At 44.3% G+C, this 22389-nt stretch overlaps 1 protein-coding gene across 1 annotated transcript in view; it reads left to right on the forward strand.

The window, feature by feature from the left end:
* The first annotated feature begins 5855 nt into the window (after positions 1–5855).
* ITGB5 (integrin, beta 5) overlaps positions 5856–22389 on the forward strand; it is a 98284-nt gene continuing 81750 nt past the window's right edge. Inside the window, exons 1-2 of the mRNA XM_004675433.2 lie at positions 5856–6059; positions 13930–14134. Coding sequence (XP_004675490.1) covers positions 5856–6059; positions 13930–14134 — 409 coding nt within the window. The remainder of the gene's footprint in view (positions 6060–13929; positions 14135–22389) is intronic.

Raw genomic sequence — 22389 nt, forward strand, 5'->3', positions numbered from 1 at the left:
CCTCCGGGGCAGGCGGGAATCGAACTCATGGGGAAGTGGCTTTAGCTTCTCAGTGCTGTGCTTTAACCCGCTGCGCCACCAGGGAGGGCCCCAGGGAGTTCTGTCTTAATCATCACTGTATCTACCATGCCGAGAACAGTGCCTGGCTCATATTTGTTGAATGAATAGATAAACATGAGTCTTGGTTGTGTGTGTGTGTATAGGCAGTGCTTGGCTTATTTGCACCTCCTTTTGCCTGCTACATTAGTTTTAATTAATTATAATTAATGAGCCACACTGATATGTTATTATGAACTGAAGTCTATATTTTATTTATATTACTTGAGTTTTTCCTATCTCTTTTCTAGTTTCCTCTTTGCTGTGACAGGTCCCAGTCTTAGGGGACATCACATTCTTTTTAAAAGCTGCATAGTTATTCCATTGTATGAATTGATGTTTTAAAAATAAAAGTCATATCTGTAAAACTGATATAGTTGGGTGTTCTCCAGATACATGTCTGACGTTCAGAAAGGAGATCTAAGATGAGCATAGACTGTCTTTCTTTGTGATGACCTTGACAATTTTGAGGAGGTATTTTGTATATTGTCCTTCTCTTGGGATTTGTCAGTTGTCTTTCTTTTTAAAAAAGATTTATTTACTTATGCATAAATAAGTACTGGGGTCCAGGCCAGAAGTGTAGGGAGGGGTGAGAAGAGTCACCGGGTCAGGAGAGGTCTGCTGTGCCATGTGGGTCACCTCCCTGGTTAGGGATCAAACTTGTGCTGCAGTGGCTGTGGGTAGCTTCAGGGTGCCCTGGGAGGCCCTATTTTTCTTCATGATTATTCTGGAGTTATGAGTTTGGGGAGGAAAACCATAGAGATAATCAATTGTCCTTTAAAATTAACTTCAGGAGTGCACTGGACTATGGTGATGGCACACGGGTGACTTGGTGATGGGAAGCCCACGGGGGTTACAACTGAGATGGAAAAAGGCACAAAATGATGTAAAAATAAACTATTATGTTAAAAAAAAAATAACTTCAGGGCCTTCCCCAGTGGCGCAGTGGGCTAAAGTGCAGCACTGCAGAGCTGGTTGAGCCACTTCAGTGTGCTGACCCGCAGGGCACAGCAGACCTCTCCTGCCTTGCCTGCTGCTCCCCTTAGCAGTGCACTTTGTCGGCTGCCTGTTTTACTCCTGCATTTCTGGCCTGTACTCCAGTTCTATATGAATAAATAAATCTTTTAAAAATTAATTTTAAACTAGGTAATATACTCCCATGTATGTTTTTCAAATATAACACCTGTGCAGGAGAGACCTCCCTTCACCCAGGCTGGGATAGCGCCCTGACCCCTTCCCAGCACAGATCTCCCCTGGCGGTTTCTTATGTGACCCCAGTGTGTTTTCTCTGCATATATTCTAAATAGTCATCCCCATTTTTTGTTGAAAGGCAACACTGAAGATACTGTTCAGTATCTTCTTGCCTTTTATTTTTAACTATACATCAGGTTAAGTTTCATATCAGTATTAGGGAACATCACATTCTTTTAAAAAGCTGCATAGTTATTCCATTGTATGAATTGATATCCTAAAAATACAAATCATATCTGTAATGTTGATAGCTGGGTGTTCTCCAGATACATGTCTGACTTTCAGAAAGGCAATCTAAGATGAAAACAGACTGAGCTAGATCTTTCCTGGGGGTGTATTTCATGCAGGCCAATAACCAATTGCTAGATTCTATGCTGGACTGTTCTGTCTTCCCTCTGTAGTAAGTATGAGGACGGAGCGTGGCTTAGGGCATGCCCAGTACCTTGCAGTATTAAAAAAAAAAATTAGAACAGGGCCTCCCTGGTGGCTCACGGTTTAAGTCTCATCATTCTGCAGTTATCTGCAGCCACTGAAGCACAAGTTTGATCCCAAGCCAGCGAGGTGACCCACAAGGTGCAGCATACCTCTCCTGTCTTACCCACTGCTCTCCTCAGCACAGTATTTCAGTCACTCTGCCTGTTCTATTCTGCTCCCCACTCTGTGTCTGATGACTCGTCTCTCCCCCTGCACCTCTGGCTGGTACCCCAGTTCTTATATGGATATATAAATAAAATTAATATTTTTATTTTCTGTTGTCTTGAAAGCTGACTGAGATGTAATTCAGAATTGTATTTTTCTAGCCTAGTGTCTACTTGTACCTTCAAGGTGATGTCACAGACATTAACTGTTCTGAGTGTCATCCCCCGTTATGGCTGTGTTTGCCCACCACCCAGTGAGCAGTGTTATACACCTGCTTCCCACCAGTAGGCTCATTGCAGCTTGGTTCCCCACTTTTGTTCTTTCCCGGAGTGTTTTGGGCCAGGGAATCCCAACTGTTGCAGATCCTCTTTCAGTAGGTGCTGTGGGTGGACAAGGGGTAGACGGAGAGGGGAGAGCCTCAGGGGAGGGGACTACTGCAGGAATCCAGACAGTTCGGAGGGCCTGGCTGGCCTGTGTGCAACTGGAAGGGGTGGACAGGCAGGGTTGGATCAAGAGAAACCACTGGACATGGTGGCTGCCTGGATGTGATTGATGTGAGGGGTGAGTCAGTGACAGAGAACATATTTTCACAATATGGTTTGCAGTAACCCCTCAGTTTCAAAGGCACAGGGGGACTGTAGGCACTTGAAGTTGAGCTGGGAATAGTCACTTTGCAAACAGCAGCCAAGGACGATGTGGCCATCATCTGGGCTGCCAGCGCCTACTTCCATGACCTAGATAATCACTCTGACATTTATGAACTCCAGCTGTTTAAGTTTTTATCCAGTGCTTCCTTTCTTTCAAAATGCTTATTGGCGCTAAGTGACTCATCCAGCCAAATCCAAGTTCTGAAATATTAATAGGTGGAAAGAGGGGAGAAGCCAAAGGGAGTGACTCTGGCATGATGACCTGTGTCAGCATGGCCCATTCTTTTGGTTTCTCGAGTCCCTGTCTGCTACCTGGCATCCTGAGCTCCGGGGAGAAAGGCCTGGGTCATTTGTCTCTGCCTCTGGCAGCCCCGGTCTAGGGCTTGCTGATTAGGACATGCTTATTGCAGGGTTTCTTGAATTTGTCCCAACAGCAACCTAATTTCGAATGCAGTAAAACTATTTGGTAATACAGGAAGACACATTTTTACTGTTGCTCAGTATATTTTCATACCAAATGTCTGTCACATCCTTTGAACCTCTTCAGTGTGAGTTCAAAGGTCCTTTAGGCTGGAAAAGTAGAAAACCAGACTGGTCTGTCTGGACCCAGTCTGGTCTGTCAGAACTAGGAGCCCTATGGCACTGAGCCTGAGACCTCTGACCCATGTTCCTAGAGATTAGTGATGAGGTGCTGGTCATTAGAAAATAGTGTTTGTGAGTTTCTGCAGATTGGAGCTGGTCCGTAAAAGAGGCCTCTGACCTCAGATTCTTGACTTGAGAATCCTGCGGGGATCTGGAGCACGATCTGCCCCACAGCCCTGAATCTGGGTTGAAGTTGGGCCCTCTGAGCAGGTGTCTCATCTGGATGCTTGCTGGCTGGGGCCCTCTGACCACTTAGGCCTCCTTATTTTAAGTTACTTATTCCTATTCTCATCTATAAAATGGGGTGCCTTCCCTAAAGTGCTTAACATTTCTAACTCTAAGGTTCTGTGATTTCTTGATTTTTTTTTTTTTATACATCTAAAATGGTGTATCCCAAAGCCCTGAGTTTGTATTTGATAAGGCTGAAGAGCAGGAGAGCAGTAACTTTAAATCTAGGTTTGGTTTTTACCCATTTAGATAGTCCTTTCTAACAGGTTAAGGGGATTTAACCAAAAGATGGGGCTGACATTTGAAACTCTTTTCCTGCACACATTTCTCTCTTTTGTAAAGGCTGAAGTGCCTATGTGGAATAAAAAAAATATTTTTAATTAGAAAAAAAATCACTTGTGCATGATAGGATTCATTTTAAAACAAGGAGGCTGCCACTTCCAGCAGGAAGTAGGCAGGCCCTCCCTAACAGTCTGAATTCAGAGTGTGGCCCTGGGAGGGGCTCTTCCCTGCGGCAGTGAGCTCCTTTCAGACCTGCTTGGGTCTGACTGCTTCTCCTGGAAAACATGTCCCAGTTCCTGTGCCGTACCCAGGATGGCCTACTGCAGACATCTTGATGAGATGGGGCCCCCCAACTCCATGCATGCAAAACAGAAGTTGCAACAGAGCACCAGCTATTAGGGCGAGGGACCAGGGTTCAAGGTTGGGGTGTCAGTCTGGGACCTCACAGCACATTCCTTCCTTCCCTCCCAGCATCTTAGGTCCTGCCTGATTCTCCTTGATGCTAGCACAGCTACCATTCCTATCCCAAGTGGTGTCTGTCCCCTCTAGCTTTCCTCAGGTGACCCGCAATGCAGATTCCTTTGTCACCTTATATCTCTGTGGGCTTTTATTGCTACTGATAAAGGAGAAGGGAGTTAAAATTAGCAAATGAAGGAAATATTAGCTTCAAGACATCTTACCATAAATGTTACATAGTAGTGCTGGAAGCTCATCTCCCCTTCCCTATGTTTTCTGCTCTACCCTCCCTTTTTAATACTTTTTGACTTTTCTCCTTGTGGGCTGAGCCCTTCTTTCCAGGACCTGTGATCCTGGACTCTCCACTCTCCCAACCCCTGATACTCCCACACCTCCCCTAACTCCCCCCACCCCTGCATCTCATTCAGAGAAACACCAAGTTTTGTTCTCAGTCAAAAGAAATCTGGCCTGGATGTTTTAGAGTGGAAAGAAGGAAATGAAAGGATGACAAGTGTCCCATAATATCTTTGTGGTGCTGGTGGGAGTGGGGCTGTGACAGGTACAGGTTTCATGGACTCCGCCCCCACTCCAGATACTGGAACTGCTAATCCCATCAATACCCAGGAGAAGCAGCTGGGACGTGAGGGCGGAGCTGAGCAGCCAGGTTGGGATAAAACCTGACATGTGGGCTCTGGGGGTCTCTGGACCTGGTGGTTCGTCGCTGATCGTTTGGCTCTCGATGGGTTTTCAGCGTGTTGGCGGAGTCCAAGTCAGCAGAACTAGTAGGACATTCTAGTTAACTTGTATTTCTCTCCCCCTTTCCCTGGGCTGTTCCTTTACCCTTCTCCTTGTAAATAAATCCATTATTGAACCCTTTTGTGTGTGTCTGTAATACGATTGAATCTTAAGTGCACGGGTGAGGACCCACAGACAGGCAACCCAATTCACATTGGGGTGCCCTGTAACAACAGGTTGACACAGGACGGAGGGGATTGGGACATGGGGGAGCAGAGAGGGAACAATGGATTTTATCTCTATGGTTATGTCTACTGCTCAAGCCCACCCTCCCCACCTCTCACAAACGGAGGTGGAAAGTGGTCTGGCTTTCAAGAAGTCATTTTTAAAATGATAAGTCTCCTTTAACTTTTAGTCTCTGCTATTTTTTTTTTTTTTTAAAGTAGGGATGGAGTTTGAATTTCATCAAATGTCTTCTCTTTACCTAATGAGGTGATAAGGTATTTGACCTGCTGGTAGAGACACTGGATTCCCGAAATGCCTTTATCTTAGCCCAGCACTGTATTGCTTAGCAGGACACACTCTTGTTCAGCCTGTTGTGGACTTTGATGAGATAGTGACTGACCTAGGATTTTGTTATGCTTGAATGAGACTAACCTCTTTTTTCTTTTCTTTTTTGGTTTATTGACTAAATGGATTAATTTTTTCATTTTGACAGGAACGAGTATGAAGGAGCCTAGTTCCCCCTCACTGCTATGTTTGTGGGAAAATGGGGTAGAAATGCAGTGAGCCAGCAGAAATGGGAGTTGCTAACATAAGTGTGTGCTGGGTGGATGCTTCAGAAAACTTCAGCGTTTAGTGTAGCCAGTGAGTCTAAGCATGCAATTTGCACCAGGCCTGTGCCTTTCAGCCATTGGCTGTCTATTGAAAAGACAAAGGCCTCATCAATGGATTTATGACCAGGAACTAATTAGTGCATCTTTATCCTTGTTCGAAGGTCTCAACATATGTACTAGTGGAAGTGCCACCTCCTGTGAAGAATGTCTGCTAATCCACCCAAAATGTGCCTGGTGTTCCAAAGAGGTATGTTGGTGGGAGTGGGGCAGCTGGGCAGCCCCACAGCACACACGTGGACTGTCCAGACTGTGTGCGGGGTCTGCAAGCTGCCTCTTTTGCTTTCTCCCAGGGAGCTGACAAAAGAAAAGCTGCATCTTTTTTTTATTATAATAGTTTATTTTTATATCATTTTGTGCCTTTTTCCATCTCAGTTGTAATCCCCGTGGGCTTCCCATCATCAGTTCATCAGTGTGCCATTACCATAGCCCATGCACTGCCCCTACCCCCCCCCATTTTTTATCCCATTCCCCATTCTACTTCCCAAAAATGTCTTTGATATATAGTTGTTCATTATTATTATTATTATTTGTTTTCCCCCTGGTCCTTTATGCTCCTGCTATGAGTGAAACCATCTGGTATTTTTCCTTTTCTTTCTGGCTTATTTCACTAAGCATGATCCTTTCCAGCTCCATCCATGTTGCTGCAAAAGGCATGTGTTTATCTTTTTTGATTGCTGAGTAACATTCCATTATGTATATGTACCACATCTTTTTCTTTTCTTTTTTTTTTTATTAAAAAGTTTATTTTTACATCGTTTTGCACATTTTTTTTTCATCTCAATTGTAATCCCCACGGGTTTCCCATCACCAAATCACCCCTGTGCCACCACCATAGTCCCGTGCATTTCCCTCCCTTTCCCCCCCCTTCCCCCCCCCCCCCCGTTTTTGATCCCATTCCCCACTCCATCCCCACAGAATGTCTCTGGTCTATGGTTGTTCATTATTTTTGTTATTTTCTCGCCTGGTCCATTATAGTCCTGCTATGAGTGAAACCATCCGGTATTTTTCTTTCTCTTTCTGGCTTATCTCACTAAGCATGATCTTTTCCAGCTCCATCCAAGTTGCTGCAAAAGATGTGTTTCTCTTTTTTGGTTGCTGAGTAATATTCCATTGTATATATGTACCACATCTTTCTAATCCAGTCATCTACTTTTGGGCATTTAGGCTGCTTCCATGTTTTTCCAATTGTAAATAAAGCAGCAATAAACATGGGGGTATGTACCACATCTTTTTAATCCAGTCATCTACTTTTGGGAATTTGGGCTGCTTCCATGTGTTTCCTATTATAAATAAAGCAGCAATAAACATGGGGGCTAGGAGTGGGATTGCTGGGTCTTATGGAAGCTCCATGTTTAGCAGTTTGAGAAACTTTGAAACAGTTTTCCATAGTGGTTGTACTAGTTTGCATTCCCACCAGCAGTGCAGGAGAGTTCCTTTTTCTCTACATCCTCGTCAACATTCGTTGTTGCTAGTTGTTTTAAGATGTGCCATTCTCACTGGGGTGCGGTGGTATCTCATTGTGGTTTTGATTTGCATCTACCTTATTACAAGTGATATTGAACATTTCGAAAAGCTGCATTTTAGTGACTGAAGTTAAATTGCATCTCTGCATAGTATTGAATGTATTGATCCTGTTTTAGGGAAACAGCTTTCCTTCCCTTTAGTGGGAAAATCATCAGTGACTCTTCTGTAGTTTTCTGCTATTTGATAGAAGATTTGAGCTTGTAAAAATTAATCCATTTTGTCATGAGTTAGAGAGTGTACAGGTAGGTAGTATGTTTGGCAGGTGGCATGTTGGCCGGTGCCAGTCATCTTGCTGTGGCTTGTGTGAGGATGAATATCATGAATTGGCCTTTGTGGAGTTTGGTTTCATTGGAAAAAATGGTTGTTGCTTCCATTTGAAATGCGACTGTAGACTCTGCCAGAATGACAGGGGTTATTTCATCTGTTTTCTTCAGTGCTGTGCCCCAGCACCCAGGATGGTGCTTGGCACACAAGGATTGCTCAGTGAACACTGAGTGGCGATTGATGGGTTGGCTTTTTGTTGCATGTTTGCTGTGCAAGCCACACTCACCTCTTTGTCTCCCCTGTTTTGTACTCCTTCGATACTACTTACAAACCCTAATTGAGTTCATTTGTTTTTATGTCTGTTTCCAACTAGATCATCATCTCCTTGAGAACCTAACCATGTTTTATTCACCTTGGCATCCCCTGCTGCAGCCAAGAGTCTGGCAGGAATTCCTATTTGATGAAAGAGGCTTGCTGAAAAGACATGGAGTCAAAATACCAAAGTTTAAGCCTCAGTTTTGCCATAATTTACTCTGGATTTCTTGATGTGTAAAAAGATGTCAGGTCCCACCCGCTGGCATTCTGGGAGCCTAAAATGAGATGCGTGCTCGAGAGGACTTGTGGATGGAGCTGCTGAGTAACCGAGCACGCAACCGAGGAGCTGTCAGAGAACTGCTGGTGTCATCCAGGGATGTTTTTTAGTGACGTGTGAACTGTGGCGTTTATAAACCAGGGTCGGTTGTCCACTTTAAGTTTTTTCTTTCTGTACTAGTCCATCTGAGAGTCTGACTTCCTGAGAGTGGTGGGAAGTGGAGAATTCCATAGTCCTGGCCCATGCTTGGGTTCCCTCTCTCGCCCACATTGCTTAGACAACACTTTGTGCATTTGAGAACATCCCATGATGCCCGCACTGGAATGCGAGAATGAGCTTTCTCTAAGGTCCAAGTGTGCTTAAGGAGCTGGGTTTGGAGAGTTCAGAGATGGTTTGATTAGCGCCTATCCCTTAGCAAGACAGAGTAAGTGTGGCCCAGGGCCTCCCTACACATAACTCCAGGGACATCATCAAAGAATTAACATACCTGTCTAGAGTATGAATTGTGTGTAGTTGAGGGCTGGTGCAGAGTGGACAGCCAGAGAGGCCCAGGCCCCCAACCAGTGCATTCTTACGGGTTCTGATAGAGGTTGCTGCATACCACCGTAGAGTAATCCCAGATCACATTCCACAGGGCCTTCACTGCTTGAGATCCCATAATGACTTCCTTATATTACTTGAGGTGGGGGTAGGGGATCCCTCACTCTACATTCAATATCCCTTGTAACCTAATTCCACCTCCTCTCCCTATCCCCCACCTCATTACTACATACTCCCACGGGTATCTGCTTTGAGGGCTTGCGTCTGCCAGTGTCCTCGCCGCCCTGTGTCCATTGCTGGCCTCCTCTCCCTCGCTCCCTTGCTATGAGCATGACAGCCTGGCTCTCTCATCTCTGTTTTCTAAAATGATTTACCTGGAAGCTTCAAGCTTGCCCCTGGCTTCAGGAACACAGTTGCGAGGCTCTTCCCAGCTCTGAGACCAGGACACATGGGCCTGCCAGCTCTTGTTCTTTGTGATGCTTCCAGCCCATCCTAGCCAGCCTTCACCCCACTTCCTGGCCATGTTCAACACTTACAGTGCTGTTTATTCTTCACAGCATAACATACAGCAAACTCTGGCAGTTCACTCTCTATCCATCTTTTTTAAAAGTGGGAATCTGTCTCTGCTCTAAGACTGTTTCACAGCCCAGCTAGCTGTAAAGCCAATGTGTGGATGCTTTAATGGCAAGGCCTCAGGCAGACCACATTATTTCCACTCATGTTTTCTGTCTAAACCAGTTGTGTCACATCACCTAAGTGCCGTGGAACAGGAGACATAGTCAAGCTGTGCCCTAGGTGGAGGAAGGAAGGGAGAGGGGATGTGTGAGGGCAGCCTGTGCTGTGGGCAGGGGCCAGTGTGGTTTGCACCTGGACAGTGGTTTGGGAGACGTAGGCAAGGCTGAGGGGCTGTGCTCCCTGCAAGAATAGAAATCAGGAGAGGAGACAGGGTGGCGGTGATGGCTGGAGGGGATTGCTTGTTGGTGCTGGGGGGCAGGGGAAGCTGTGGCATGAGGTGAGAGTGACCGGGTGAAGTGACTGGGCAGCACAGGCTGCTGAGATACAGGAAGAAGGATCAGGTGGAGGGGCTGCCCTGTGGGGAAAGAACGGTGAGGCCTGGGGCATTTGGATGGGCAGAAGTGGGGTAGACCCGAAAAGACTTGATGAAGATAGATGTGGAGAAGAGGAATGAAGGGCTCACAGGCCTGGGGGCAGGGGTGGGGAAGAGGAGAGTGGGGGCTGGGAGCAAGACCACCAGGTAGATTGTGGTAGAAGGGAAAGTAGATTAGACATTCACACCTGCATTTTCCTTTGAGCTGGCGGTTGGGGGACGAAAAACATGAGCATTTAGTCCAACTGATGATAAAAGACAGATTTTTCTTTGAGAGAATATCCCTGCGGTTAGAGTGATCTTGGTCTAGTGCAGACATTTCATAATACTTATTCAGTGATGTAAATGAGCCAGCAGAAAGCTGATAGAGGTCTTTTTCCCTCCCTCTGACAGGGAGAGGCCTGTAGTATGTTACTGGTGCACAGATTTGGGTGTTTGTAGTTATCTTCTCCCTTCCTTCCCCCAAGCCCATGAAGGCACTGCCCTTCCAGGAATGCAGCCTCAGCTGGTCAGAGGCCTTGGCCCTGCCATCTCCCTTCTGGGAGAAAGGCCAGCCTCAGCGGGCAGCCAGTCACCCTCCTTTGCCCCTTTCTCCTGAAGGGTCTCCGTTGTTTACCAGTCTGTTTCTTCCCTCTTCATCCCAGGCCTCAGGCAGTCTGCCCCCTTCCTGCCTGGCTTCCTCATTTCCCTGGGCCTGTAGTGTCTCAACTCTTCTACCCTGCTGTTTCAGAAACAAACAAAAGCCGCCCCCCAAAGAGCAACCCACTTCTTTCTAAAGGCAGTAGCAGCAGACAGGGCTGTGTGCAATGTAAGGGGGTGCTCTGGGAGCAGGATGTGCTGGGAGCGACTGAACACAGGTGACAGATGAAAAGAGATGAGGCAAGTCCCCAGAGCAGAAACCCCACTGTATCCTTTATAACAGGTGACGAGCAGAGAGGGGCAGTCAGGCTACACAGAGCCTTTTAGCAAATTAACAAATTAAAAGCCCTCTAAAGAATAAGAAGCCATCTAAATTCAGGATGCCCCCCTCTTCTTTTATATATTACCACATATCGACTCAAAGCTATAAATGGCGTTTGAAGTCCCTGCTCCCATCCTGCCACTTCCCTTGGTATTTTGCCTGTAATGCAGTTCCCCCTCAGCCCACGGAGAGCTGATGAAGGCCTTTCTGGAAACCACAATTGCACACTTCGTTCATTTACGGAAACCTGCACCAGCGCCAAGCCTGGGCACCCCTGCAAGGCAGCTGCACTGCTCCCCGTTCAGAGCCCACTCTGCTGCTAGCCCTCATTTCCCTGTGTGAGATGAACTCCTGCTCTCTTCCCATAGCTGTTTTTCTGTACACTGAGGCTATTTTATTTATATTCTGCCTCTGCTATGGCCATGTCAGACCTGAGCAGGTGAGCCCCTGAGCCCGACAAGCCCAGGCCAGCTGGTCCACCCTGTTTCAGAGAACGCCAGACAGCAGACTGGCCTTGCAGGCCCTCAGGCAGCTGACTCCCCTGACTATCCCTAGCTTTGTAAACTGCTTCATCAGAGCTAAGCTGGACCATCTGGAACCCTTCGCTTTGAAATCTTATCATGTTAACTTGGAATATCTTTTTACTCCCTGTCCTGTCAAGTGACGTTGAGAGTCACTATATTTATGGTGCAGTCTCTGAGGATGTGAGGATGTTGACAGGGAAGAGCTACAGGGGTTTAATATGCAAAATAAAAGTCAGTTGTAAAAAAAAAAAAAAAAGAAAGAAACCTCAAAAAGATATTGCAGAGACCCAGGATAACTCATCTTGTCTTACTTATGTAAAAATACCAAGAAGTCGGGGGCTCCCTGCTGGTGCAAAGGATTAAGTTGCAGCACTATGAAGCTAGCCACAGCCTCTGCTGCATGAGTTCACTCCCTGGCCAGGGAGATGACCCACATGGCACAGCAGACCTCTTCTGTCTCACTTCTTGCTCCCCTCAGTAGTGTATTTCAGTATATCTGTCTGTTCTGCTCCCCACTCTGTCTCTGGTGAATCCTCTCACCCCTCCCCTCCCCCAACATCTCCGGCCTAGACTCCAGCTCTCGTATGCATAGAATAAATGGATCTTTAAAGAAATATACCACAAAATCTTTTTGACTTTTGGTCTTGAGTCTTTTTTGTTTCTTTTAAAGATTTATTTATTTATGCATACAGAACTGGGGTGCAGGCCAGAGGTGTGGAAGGTGAGTCTTAGGTGGATACTAATGGACATTGACTAGTCTTTGGTGAGTTCTTCTCTGTGTTAGTGCCTGTGCCAACAGTCTGATTTCTAACATAGCAGTCAGAGGAAACTTACCTCGTCTGTGGCTTTTTAGCAAAGTGTTACTGAGGGATCAGTTTCCTAACTGACTCCTCCGCCCCTTATTGAGATTGTCGATTTGAGCACTGGTGTCCAAGTAGCTAGAGGAGGTGATCTTATTTTCTGCATGTAGCAGTAAAAGGGTTTTCAGAGAATCCTGGCTTGGCTTTGCCACATGATTATTCCAGCTTAAAAACTCCTGAGCCTTCCTGTTGGTGCAGCAGGTTAAAGCACAGCACTGAGAAGCTAAAGCCACTTCAGCATGAGTTCGATCCCTGCCCCAAAGGTGACCCACATGGCGTGGCAGACCTCTCCTGGCCCGCCCACTGCTCTCCTCAGCAGTGTTCTTCATCAGCTGGCCTGTTTTGTTCCCCACTCTGTCTCTGGTAAATGAGATATACATTGTAGTGGTACTTACACTAGCATAATCTCATAAACCTATAAACCTAAATCCTGTATCATATGAAAATATGATGATAGATGATAGAGCCATGCTGAAATTATCAAGGCTGTGTAGAAATTTCAACCCCCACCCCCACAACCTCTGGCCTGTACCTCAGTTCTGTGTGCATAAATAAATCTTAAAAAAAAAAAAACAAAACTCCCACAATGGAAAATGACCAATTCTTATGGACAGTATATTTTATAACAAAGCCTATTATTTCATGTTTAAATTTATGGCCCAAATTCTTGGTTGCTGTACACTAGATTGGGTCATCCTGATGCCACACCTTCTCTTAAATCTAATTCAAAAAAATAAATAATTTTCTTATTGTTCAAACAACAATAAAGACTATAAGCAAAGTATTACTTTAGTCCCTCAACCCTGACATCTCAGCTATCTACTTATAAAACCTTTTTCCTTTGAGTCCTAGTGCAGGTATAAGTGTTCTCTGGGTTTTTTGTTTTTTCCTTAGTTGAAAATTTTGAAATTTCTACATAGCCTTCATAATTTCAGCATGGCTCTATCATCTGTCAGGGTGATATGCTATATTTTCCATATGATACAGTATTTAGGTTTACAGGTTTATATGCTAGTGTAAGTACCACTACCACTACACTCTATATCTCCTTGTGGACTTTTCTCTTTCTTGTGATTTATTCTCTTCTTGTGGTAAATCCCTAGGACTGGCCTCTGGGTCAGGGCACAGTGTACATTGCCACATAGTTCTCAGAGGTTGTGACGGCCAGTGCCTGCAGAAGTGAACAACTCAGGAGTTAACTCCTGGTTGCCTTTGTTACAACTGCTCACCTCTATGTAGAATTGAAAAAACAGTTGTTTAACTCTTGACCATTTGAGTTAATTTCCCTTAACTAACACCTGGACAGGTGCATTTTTTAAAAAGCATTTTTATTATTAAAACAACAACAACAACAACAACAAAAGACCATGAAAAACAAAAACAAAATGAAATTCATGGGTCCAAAGGGTGTTTTGGTAGAAAATCTCACAAGATCGCCAAAAAGATAATAAAATAAAAATTTCACAATGAAATCGATGCGTTTCTAGCTTACAAAATGCTTGCACATCTTGCACTGTAGATCATACTGGGTGAGGCGTTGGGATAGAGATGGCTGTTTTCTCTTCAGACAATGAAGATGGGATGGTGAGGGTTTACTGTCCAGCAGACAGTGGTGAGTCCACCCTCCTGGGTGTTCTGGAAGCACACCCTGACCACTCCTGCTTTCTTCCTCTTCTGCATCTAGGACTTCGGCAGCCTGCGGTCAGTCACCTCCCGATGTGACTTGAGGGCAAATCTGGTCAAAAACGGCTGTAGCGGCGAGTTTGAGAGCCCGGTCAGCAGCACCCAGGTCCTGCGGAGTCTGCCTCTCAGCAGCAAGGGCTCGGGCTCCGCCAGCTCAGACGTCATCCAGATGACCCCGCAGAAGATTGCCGTGACCCTGCGGCCTGGTGAGTGTGGGGACCGTCCCGACACGTGCACAGTGGAAGAAGGGCCTTTGCAACCTCCATCCCACTTCCCGCCTCTCAGCTGGGCAGCTCTAGAGCCCATGTTGAGTGGGCAACATCTGTTCTTTTGTGATGGACTTATTTTGCTCAACATACTATCTTCGAGGTTTGTCCATGTTGCAGCATGAGTAGAATTTCTTTCTTTCCTAAGATGAATAGTAACTGAATTTGCCACATTTTATTTACTCATCCACTGGGTGGTTTCCATCATAGAGAGGAAAAACTTTTCTCTTTCCTAAGGTTTTTATTGTTCTAATAATTCAAGTGACAAAACAAATGAATAAGCAGCCAAAAAACAAAGTTAATTTTGTGTGCATGGAAACCTACAGAATGACCAAATTATCTATGTATATGTACCTTTTCAACAAAGAAAAAATAAATTTATGAAGAAAAGACAAGACCAAGAAGCTATAGGCTTAGCTCTCAATTAGCAAGGAAGTGAGCAGAGCGTATTTACACAGCTGTTTGGGCCTGAATTCCTGATTCTGATACTGCTCTCCTCCTGGTATGAGTTGGGGAGGTGGGGTCTGGGGGTGTGGAGATACCTTTTACAGGGGAGATTTACCTCCTCACGCTGGCCACTCCCCAAGAACCTTTAGTTCAAAATACTCAACATGCTGAAGTGCCCTGTGTTGGGTTGCCCTGCACCAAGCCTCATAACTACCTTTTGGCTATGGTGATTAATATGGGCGGGTGCTGGTAGGTTAACTCCTTAGTTAATGCAGCTTTCTCAGGGAAAGTGCTGCTTCTAAGAATAAAAATATTTTTTTCCTGTCAGCAAATTCCATTACAGGCAGTGGCATTCTGTAGGGACAAACTTTGGAAGTGGAAATATTTTGTCTTATGATCCTAGAGCCACTGCAGATTCTAAGAGTTGATGGTAATATAAGAAACTAGATTTTGCATGCGTTCTCTGTGCTAAGTACTCGACCTACCCTCAAAAAGCTAATAGCATTTTACACAAAAGAAAGTAATCTGTTGAAGGTCTCCAAGTTTGGAGTGGTGAATCTGGTTAATCCCAGATCTTTGTGAGTGCAAAACTCGCGGTTGTGTAGCTCACAGTACCTGCTGTCTCATTTCTTTGTAGCAGAATCCGTGTGATGCTGTAGAACTAGGGCTAAACTAGGAAAATATCCTTTGTTGGGAGGAGGCAACTTTTCCTCAAATTCCATTGATTTTTATCGTCTTTTCTTCTATCTCCCTCTCTAGGAAGCCTTTGGAAAAACTTTCTGGATGACTTTTTCCTTACGATGTATTTAGACTCTGGGGCAACGGGGTGCCATGGAGAGATTTTAGGTCTGGTGACTCTTCTGAGTTCTAGTTGTGCCCCTGCCCCTGACCCTCAGGCCCTGGGCAGTCACCGCACTCAGTGTCTTTGTGACTTTTGCTCCTCACAGTCATGTTTAGAGGCTGAAAGGACACCTTTCTTGTGTAATTGTACTTGAAAAAGTCAAAGTTAATATTTTCCAAGAGTAAAGGCCAAAGGTGCAGATTGAGGAGTAAGCCGGACCTGAGTCTGGGGATTCTCAGTGTCTCAGAAATGGACGTAGCCCAGAGCTGAACTCAGAAAGAAGATCTTGATTGTGTCTGTTGCTGTTGTTGCTAGGAAGAGCTTAGGGTGCTATAGGTAATAAATTATATTTGCCTATTGAGTTGTCATGGAAAAAGAAGCGATAGAAGGGACTAAGCAGATCCTGCTGGTTAAAGAAGCACAAAATGCCGGATGGCCCAGGGATTAAGTTGGGAGTAGTAGAAGTTACTATTTTTACAAGTCATCTCACTGACACTAAGGGTTTTTTTTTTTGTCTGGGCAGATGCCAAGTTGAAAGAGAAAAGGAAGGAAGCCCTTACAAAGCTGAGTGTGAGATAAATGACAGACATAAGTCGACCGAGCCTTTTTGTGGGCAAATATTCAGAAAGGTCCCCTTCTTGTGTGCTGATGGGCTCGTGCTCAATGACCTTGACCTAGAAGGGGGTGAGGATCAGATACTAGAGCACAGCAGTAGCTCGGGTGTTGCAGAGGCTGGCACAGCTGCTCTCCAGGAGTTAGAGCACGGAGCCCTGGAAGGGCTGCTTTCAAATGGTGTGAACGACGTCGTTCTTCTCAGCCGAATAGCAGTATAACAGAAACGTCTAGGAATCCTTGAAAAATCGTCCACTTTAACAAAGTGTTGTTTCTGATAAATCCTCTCTTTATTCACATATGAATAAAGTTCATATACTAAGAAGGTACTTATAATTGTGTACTGTTTTCACTTAAAAACCTTTGGAAAAAAGGACCAAATTTCCTATCTCCAAAAGTGCTTAGTTTTAGGCTTATCATTGAGAGAAATCTTTGACTTAAAATTTTGGAGCTTTTCATCTGGAATAACTCTGAGACTTGGTGTTCTCTCTTAAGAAATATCCTTCATGATAAATAATCCTTATTCTTTAGGGTAGACTGAGTTTAGAAAAGAAATGGAGATTATGTCAGTTTTTTTTAAATTTAGATATGAGAGAGTATTATATTAATTTCAGGTTTATGACATAATGACTTGATCCTTATATATATAATGTGAAATGCTATCCATGCTCTACAATATTTTCTCAGTACTTATTTATTTTATAACTAGAAATTTGTATGTTTATCCCATTTACCCATTTCTCTCTTATACACACACACGCTCTTCCAAAAGTTTACAACTTTAATGCCAATTTTTAAAATCAGAATTAAATTGTGACTATGAGGCAGAAAGGACTTGTTTTGCTTGACTTGTCGACTGACTTAAAATAGCTTTCAAAGAGAAAAGATAAAGAACTGATTTGAATGAAAGCAGCTTCCTCGGACAAAGTTCTCTTGGCACTAAATGTACATTCAATACATTTTTATACCTAAATTTCAAAATATGCTCAAAGCAAACAAATCAATCTTATTTGGTGCAAGCACCTCTTCTCCTAAACATTAAGATAAGCTTCTGGGCCCTCCCTGGTGGTGCAGCGGGTTAAAGCACAGCACTAAGAAGCTAAAGCCACTTCTGCATGAGTTCAATTCCTGCCTGCCCCGGAGGTGACCACATGGCGCCGCAGACCTCTCCTGACCCGCCCGCTGCTCCCCTCAGCAGTGTACTTCTTTGATCTGCCTGTTCTGCTCCCCACTCTATCTCTGGTGAAGCCTCTCGCTGCCCCTGAGCCTCTGGCCTGTACCCCAGTTCTGTATGCACAAATAAAAAATAACAATAATAATAAAAAAACATAACAGTTTCCTGTAGTGGAAATAAAGTAAGAATGAGAGTCTGTGTGTATACACATGGTGACATGCGTGCATTGTGTGGGTTCTGGTCCCGTGGAGGATGTGTGACATACATTCCATTGCCAGGAGGCTAAGCGATGATGGGGGGCTGGCTGCCACCCCCATACAAGCTGTGAGGACGTTTAGTATTCCACTGATTGTGTATAGATGCCGCACAGTTCAGCGGGTGACTCTTGGTCGGTTTTCCCTGTGGGGTGGGTATGATGATGCTGCTATGAGTGTTTACCTTCCTGTGTTTGTTTTGCTGCTAATGCTCAGCTTGGGGTTAGAGATTAATACAGTTGATCTGATGGAAATAGGATTTCTTAAATGTTCAGAATCCTGGACTGTGTTTCTCAAGCATAGAAACACTTGCCTCTGAAATTTTTGAGAATTTAAAGTTTATAAATAGAATTGCAGCCCCCACCTCGCCTCACTGATTTTTTTTTTTTTTTTTTTTAGAGAAAGAAGAGATTGTTGCAGTTAGCAACATAGTTCTAGTTTACTAAGTGCACATTTATTTCAAGGTAATCTCTACCCACCGCCCAAAAAAAATCCTCAGGAGAAGGCATTCAGGGATGTAATGATTGGTTTTTCCATTATATGTGTTTAGAAATGCTTTTGTGAATCCTCCCTTGTCTGGTTCCCCCACACCTTCTAGTACATATTTGTTGAGTGAAATGTAGTCCTTTTGGTCAAGGACAAGTCTGAACATAATATGAGAGATACTTCAAGCAGGCAAAACTGTTGTTCTAGGATGAGAAGGAAAAAAGAAAGAGAAAACAACACATTTAAGTAGAATTTTTAAATGTTTATCTTCAAAATTGAGCTATAACTCGCATGCCATAAAATTCGCCATTGTAAAATGTACAATTTAAATTGGTTTGTAGTATATTTGCAAAGTTATGCAACAGTCATCTATTTAGTTCCATAATATTTTCACATCTGAGGAGGAAGCCCTGTGCTTATTAATAGCCACCCCTATCGTCTCTCTCTTTACCACATTTAGCTCCTAACAACCACTCATCTGTTTGTTCTATCTCTGGACTATTCTGGACTATTTCTATAAGTCATATAATATTTCTATAATTATATTATTCTGGACTATTTCTATAAATAATACAATGTGAGATTTTGTCTGGTTTTTTTGACTTAGCAAAATATCTTTGAGTCATACATGTTGTAGCATATATGAGGACTTAATTCCTTTTTATGGTTGAATAATATTCCGTTGTTTATGTATAGAGATCTACCACATTTTAGTTGAACATTTGATCTGTTCCTACTTTGGGGCAAGTTTGACTAATGCTGCTGTCAATATTCATCTTCCTGTGTGTGTGTGTGTGTGTGTACATATGTTTTCAATAATCTTGAGCAGATAGCTAAGACTGGAGTTGTTGGATGACATGGTAATGCTATGTTTGACTTTTTGAAGAGTTGCCAAACTTTAAGCAGGACTTTATGTAAAAGTAGGATCACGTTTTCCATTTCATTTCTAATCCTGGAAATTGTATATCAGGATAATCTTCTTTAAAAGTACTTAACAGGAGAGTGGCAAAAAACAACAACAACAACACCCAACTTAACAAAGGACATACGATCCTTACGAAAAGATATAAACTTTAGAATAAAGTTTATTGAAATGGTAAAAAGCTAGAGATCATTGTAAAAACATTAGGATCATAGAAAGAGTTTATTTAACTCATTATTTGCCTTAATCCCTTACCCTCTGAAAATATGTTGGTAGCTTGTTTATTTTTTTTTAAGATTTATTTATTTGTGCATAAAGAACTGGAGTACAGGCCAGAGGTGCAGGAGTGGTGAGAGGCTTCACCAGAGACAGCGTGGGGAGCAGAACAGGCAGATGGACAAAGTACACTGCTGAGGGGAGCAGCGGGCAGGTCAGGAGGGATCTGCCAGCCATGTGGGTCATCTCCGGGGCACATGGGGATTGAACTCTTGTGGAAATGGCTTTAGCTTCTTAGTGCTGCGCTTTAACCTGCTGTGCCACCAGGGAGGGCTGGGCCAGTAGCTTACTTATAATGTTACACTTTTTATTTTGAAATAATTTTAGCTCCACAAAAAGTTGCAAAACATAATACTAGTAGCTTTCCTAGCTTTCCTCAGTGACACCATTTTATGTAACCTGAGTAATTCCTCAAAGCCAGGAAACTGACACTGATCCCACACTATTAGCTACACGCAAGGGGTAGACTGGATATGGGTATCCAGCCATGTCTTTTCTCCCTTCTCCTTCATGCTGCTTTGGAGGTACCAGTTACCTGACTTAAGTGCTGGTTCTTCCATCAGACATATAAATACTAAGAAAACCTTGAGATGAATTAATACAAGGGATTTGCTGCCAACATTCATGTGTTGGTATCCCAATGTGATAGTATTAGGAAGTGAGACCTTTGAGAGGTGATTAGGTCAGGAGGATGCAACCTGTCCATGAGTGGGATAAGTACTATTAAAAAAAGCCCTGGTGGGGGTGGCTATAGGGGAGGCCCTCCCTGGCGGCACAGAGGGCTCCAGCACAGCACTGAGAAGCTAAAAACACTTCAGCATGAGTTCGATCCCTGGCCTGGGAGGTGACCCACATGGCACGGCAGACTTCTCCTGACCCGCCCGCTGCTCCTCTCAGCAGTGTACTTCGTAGATCTGACTGTTCTGCTCCCCGCTCTGTCTCTGGTGAGTCCTCTCATCGTCCCTGCTCCTCTGGCCTGTACCCCAGTTCTGTATGCATAAATAAATAAATAAATCTTAAAAAAAAAAAATGGGCCCTGTGTGTACCTTGTTCTATCTGCCATGTGAGGACATAGCAAGAAGCCATAGTCTGCAGACTCAGAGAGAGACCTCACCAGAATTTGACCGTATTGGCACCCTGGTCTTGAACTTCAGCCTTCATAGCAGTGAGAAATAAATTTCTCTTGTATCGGTGGTCCTGTCTGTGAGACTGGTTACAGTGGTCCTAAAGGAGCAAGCACTTATTTTTAAGGAGACTAGGGATGCCAAGCCCTACTCCTTGGGGACAGACATGGCGGGCAACCCTGTCTTTAATGGTTCATTTTGCAGTTGCATCTGTCAAGAGGCAGCACCCTCAGGGAGGGAACAGGCCAAACAGGCTTTGTCCTCAAAGGAGGGTCAGTTCCTTGGCTCTAGGTCTGGCTGGATTCTGGAATACTAATTACCTTCTGCTGCACTGACTGAGAGGGCAGGTGAGAGTCCTGTAAGATGTGCACTAGGGTGCTAGCCCTATCCAGCTGCAGTGGACATTAGAACCCTAGCAGGACAGTGTGATGAAGCTAATCTTTATGTTTCTCTTCTTCTTCTTTTTATTTTTATGTCTAGTACAGAAGGATAATTCTGGGAGTCAAAAACTGCTTGCATCGCTTTGGGGGTGACAAGATTCTTTGTTGAAAGTACTATCTCAACAAAAAATCAATCTTCAAAAAAATTCTTGAAAAATTTGCTGGAATTTCTACCTTCACTCTCCCAAAATGTTTGTTTGTATACAAGGAAAATACTTTTTCATTTTATGTTCCAGAGAAGGCAGAAGAAAGAAAGCTTGAATAATGTTGTCTGGTAGAATGCTAGTTGATACTTGATTCCAACTGGAGAAACTACACCTAGGAGCCCAGCAGGAATTCAGTGCAGAGATAGTCAGAACTGAGTGCTTTGGAAACAGGAAAAACCAGAAAGACGGGTGAGGGGCTGCTTGCAAAGTAGCTTCATCCTCTTGGGGTACAGGTGTGCTTGTTTGGTCCCATTTCTCTGACACCGTGGGAGAACGGGTGCACACACATGGGGAGAGGCAGTCTTAGGTACATGGAGAGATGGGATGACAAATCTGAGCATGTGGGCCGGGATGATGTCACCCCCAGAGTCAGTCATGAATAAAGGTGTGAAGAGGACTTCACATTGATGGTCACCGGAGAGGTGGCCATGTTTAGTCTCAGGAAGCCCAAGACCACATGACTGGATGTATTGGCAGAATGTGTCTAAGAGTGCTCAGTTCTGAAAGTGTCCCCAAAGATGACCTGTACCCCAGACCTTAGGCTCAACACAGGGTTCTCTTCACACACAGGGACATCTTTGCCCTCCTGCTTGCCACTGAGGCACCCTTGTTTGGAGAGCTGGTGTGCTGCAGCTTAACTCCCACGCTGAGAATGGGTCCAAGAATGTCATTCCCTTCAAAATCTGCTGACAGAACATTCCATTATTGCCAAGCCCCATGGAGAGTTTGTAGTATCTAAAGACGGGGGTGATTGAGGAAACAACAAATCCTCATGCTGAGTATAAATGATACTACCCTTTTTCTTTCTTTTTTTTTTTAAAGATTTATTTATGCATACAGAACTGGGGTACAGGCCAGAGGTGCAGGGGCGGTGAGAGGATTCACCAGAGACACAGTGGGGAGTAGAACAGGCAGATCAACGAAGTACACTGCTGAGGGGAGCAGGGGTGGGTCAGGAGAGGTCTGTTGTGCCATGTGGGTCACCACCAGGGCGGGGATCGAACTCATGCGGAAGCGGCTGTGGCTAGCTTGCAGTGCTGAGTGCGTCTTAACCCATTGTGCCACTAGGGAGGGCTCGTTATTACCCTTTTCCTTGTGTCCCTTCCTTTTCTGGAAAATGGGATGAAATATTTATTTTTAATATTGCAGTCTCTTTATGGGTAGTGATGTCATTTTTGTGCAGAATCTTTGGCTTCACTCTGGGAAAGGTTTCACCAGAGCTCCCTTTTCAGTGGCACTCAGCGAGTTCCCAGGCAAGTTTCTCCATGAGACAGAGACTCAGTTATATTTAAAGAGCAGGTTTCTTAGGGAAAAGGACAGAGGAGTATTGGACACTTGCATAGGCATAAGTAGGCAGGAAGAGCTGCCTCAAAGAGACAGGTTTGCTGAGAGAGGCCTGCATAGTTGCAGGCA

The sequence above is a fragment of the Condylura cristata genome, unplaced genomic scaffold (genome assembly GCF_000260355.1).
Source record: "Condylura cristata isolate star-nosed mole 26May11 unplaced genomic scaffold, ConCri1.0 scaffold00003, whole genome shotgun sequence".
NCBI lineage: Eukaryota > Metazoa > Chordata > Mammalia > Eulipotyphla > Talpidae > Condylura > Condylura cristata.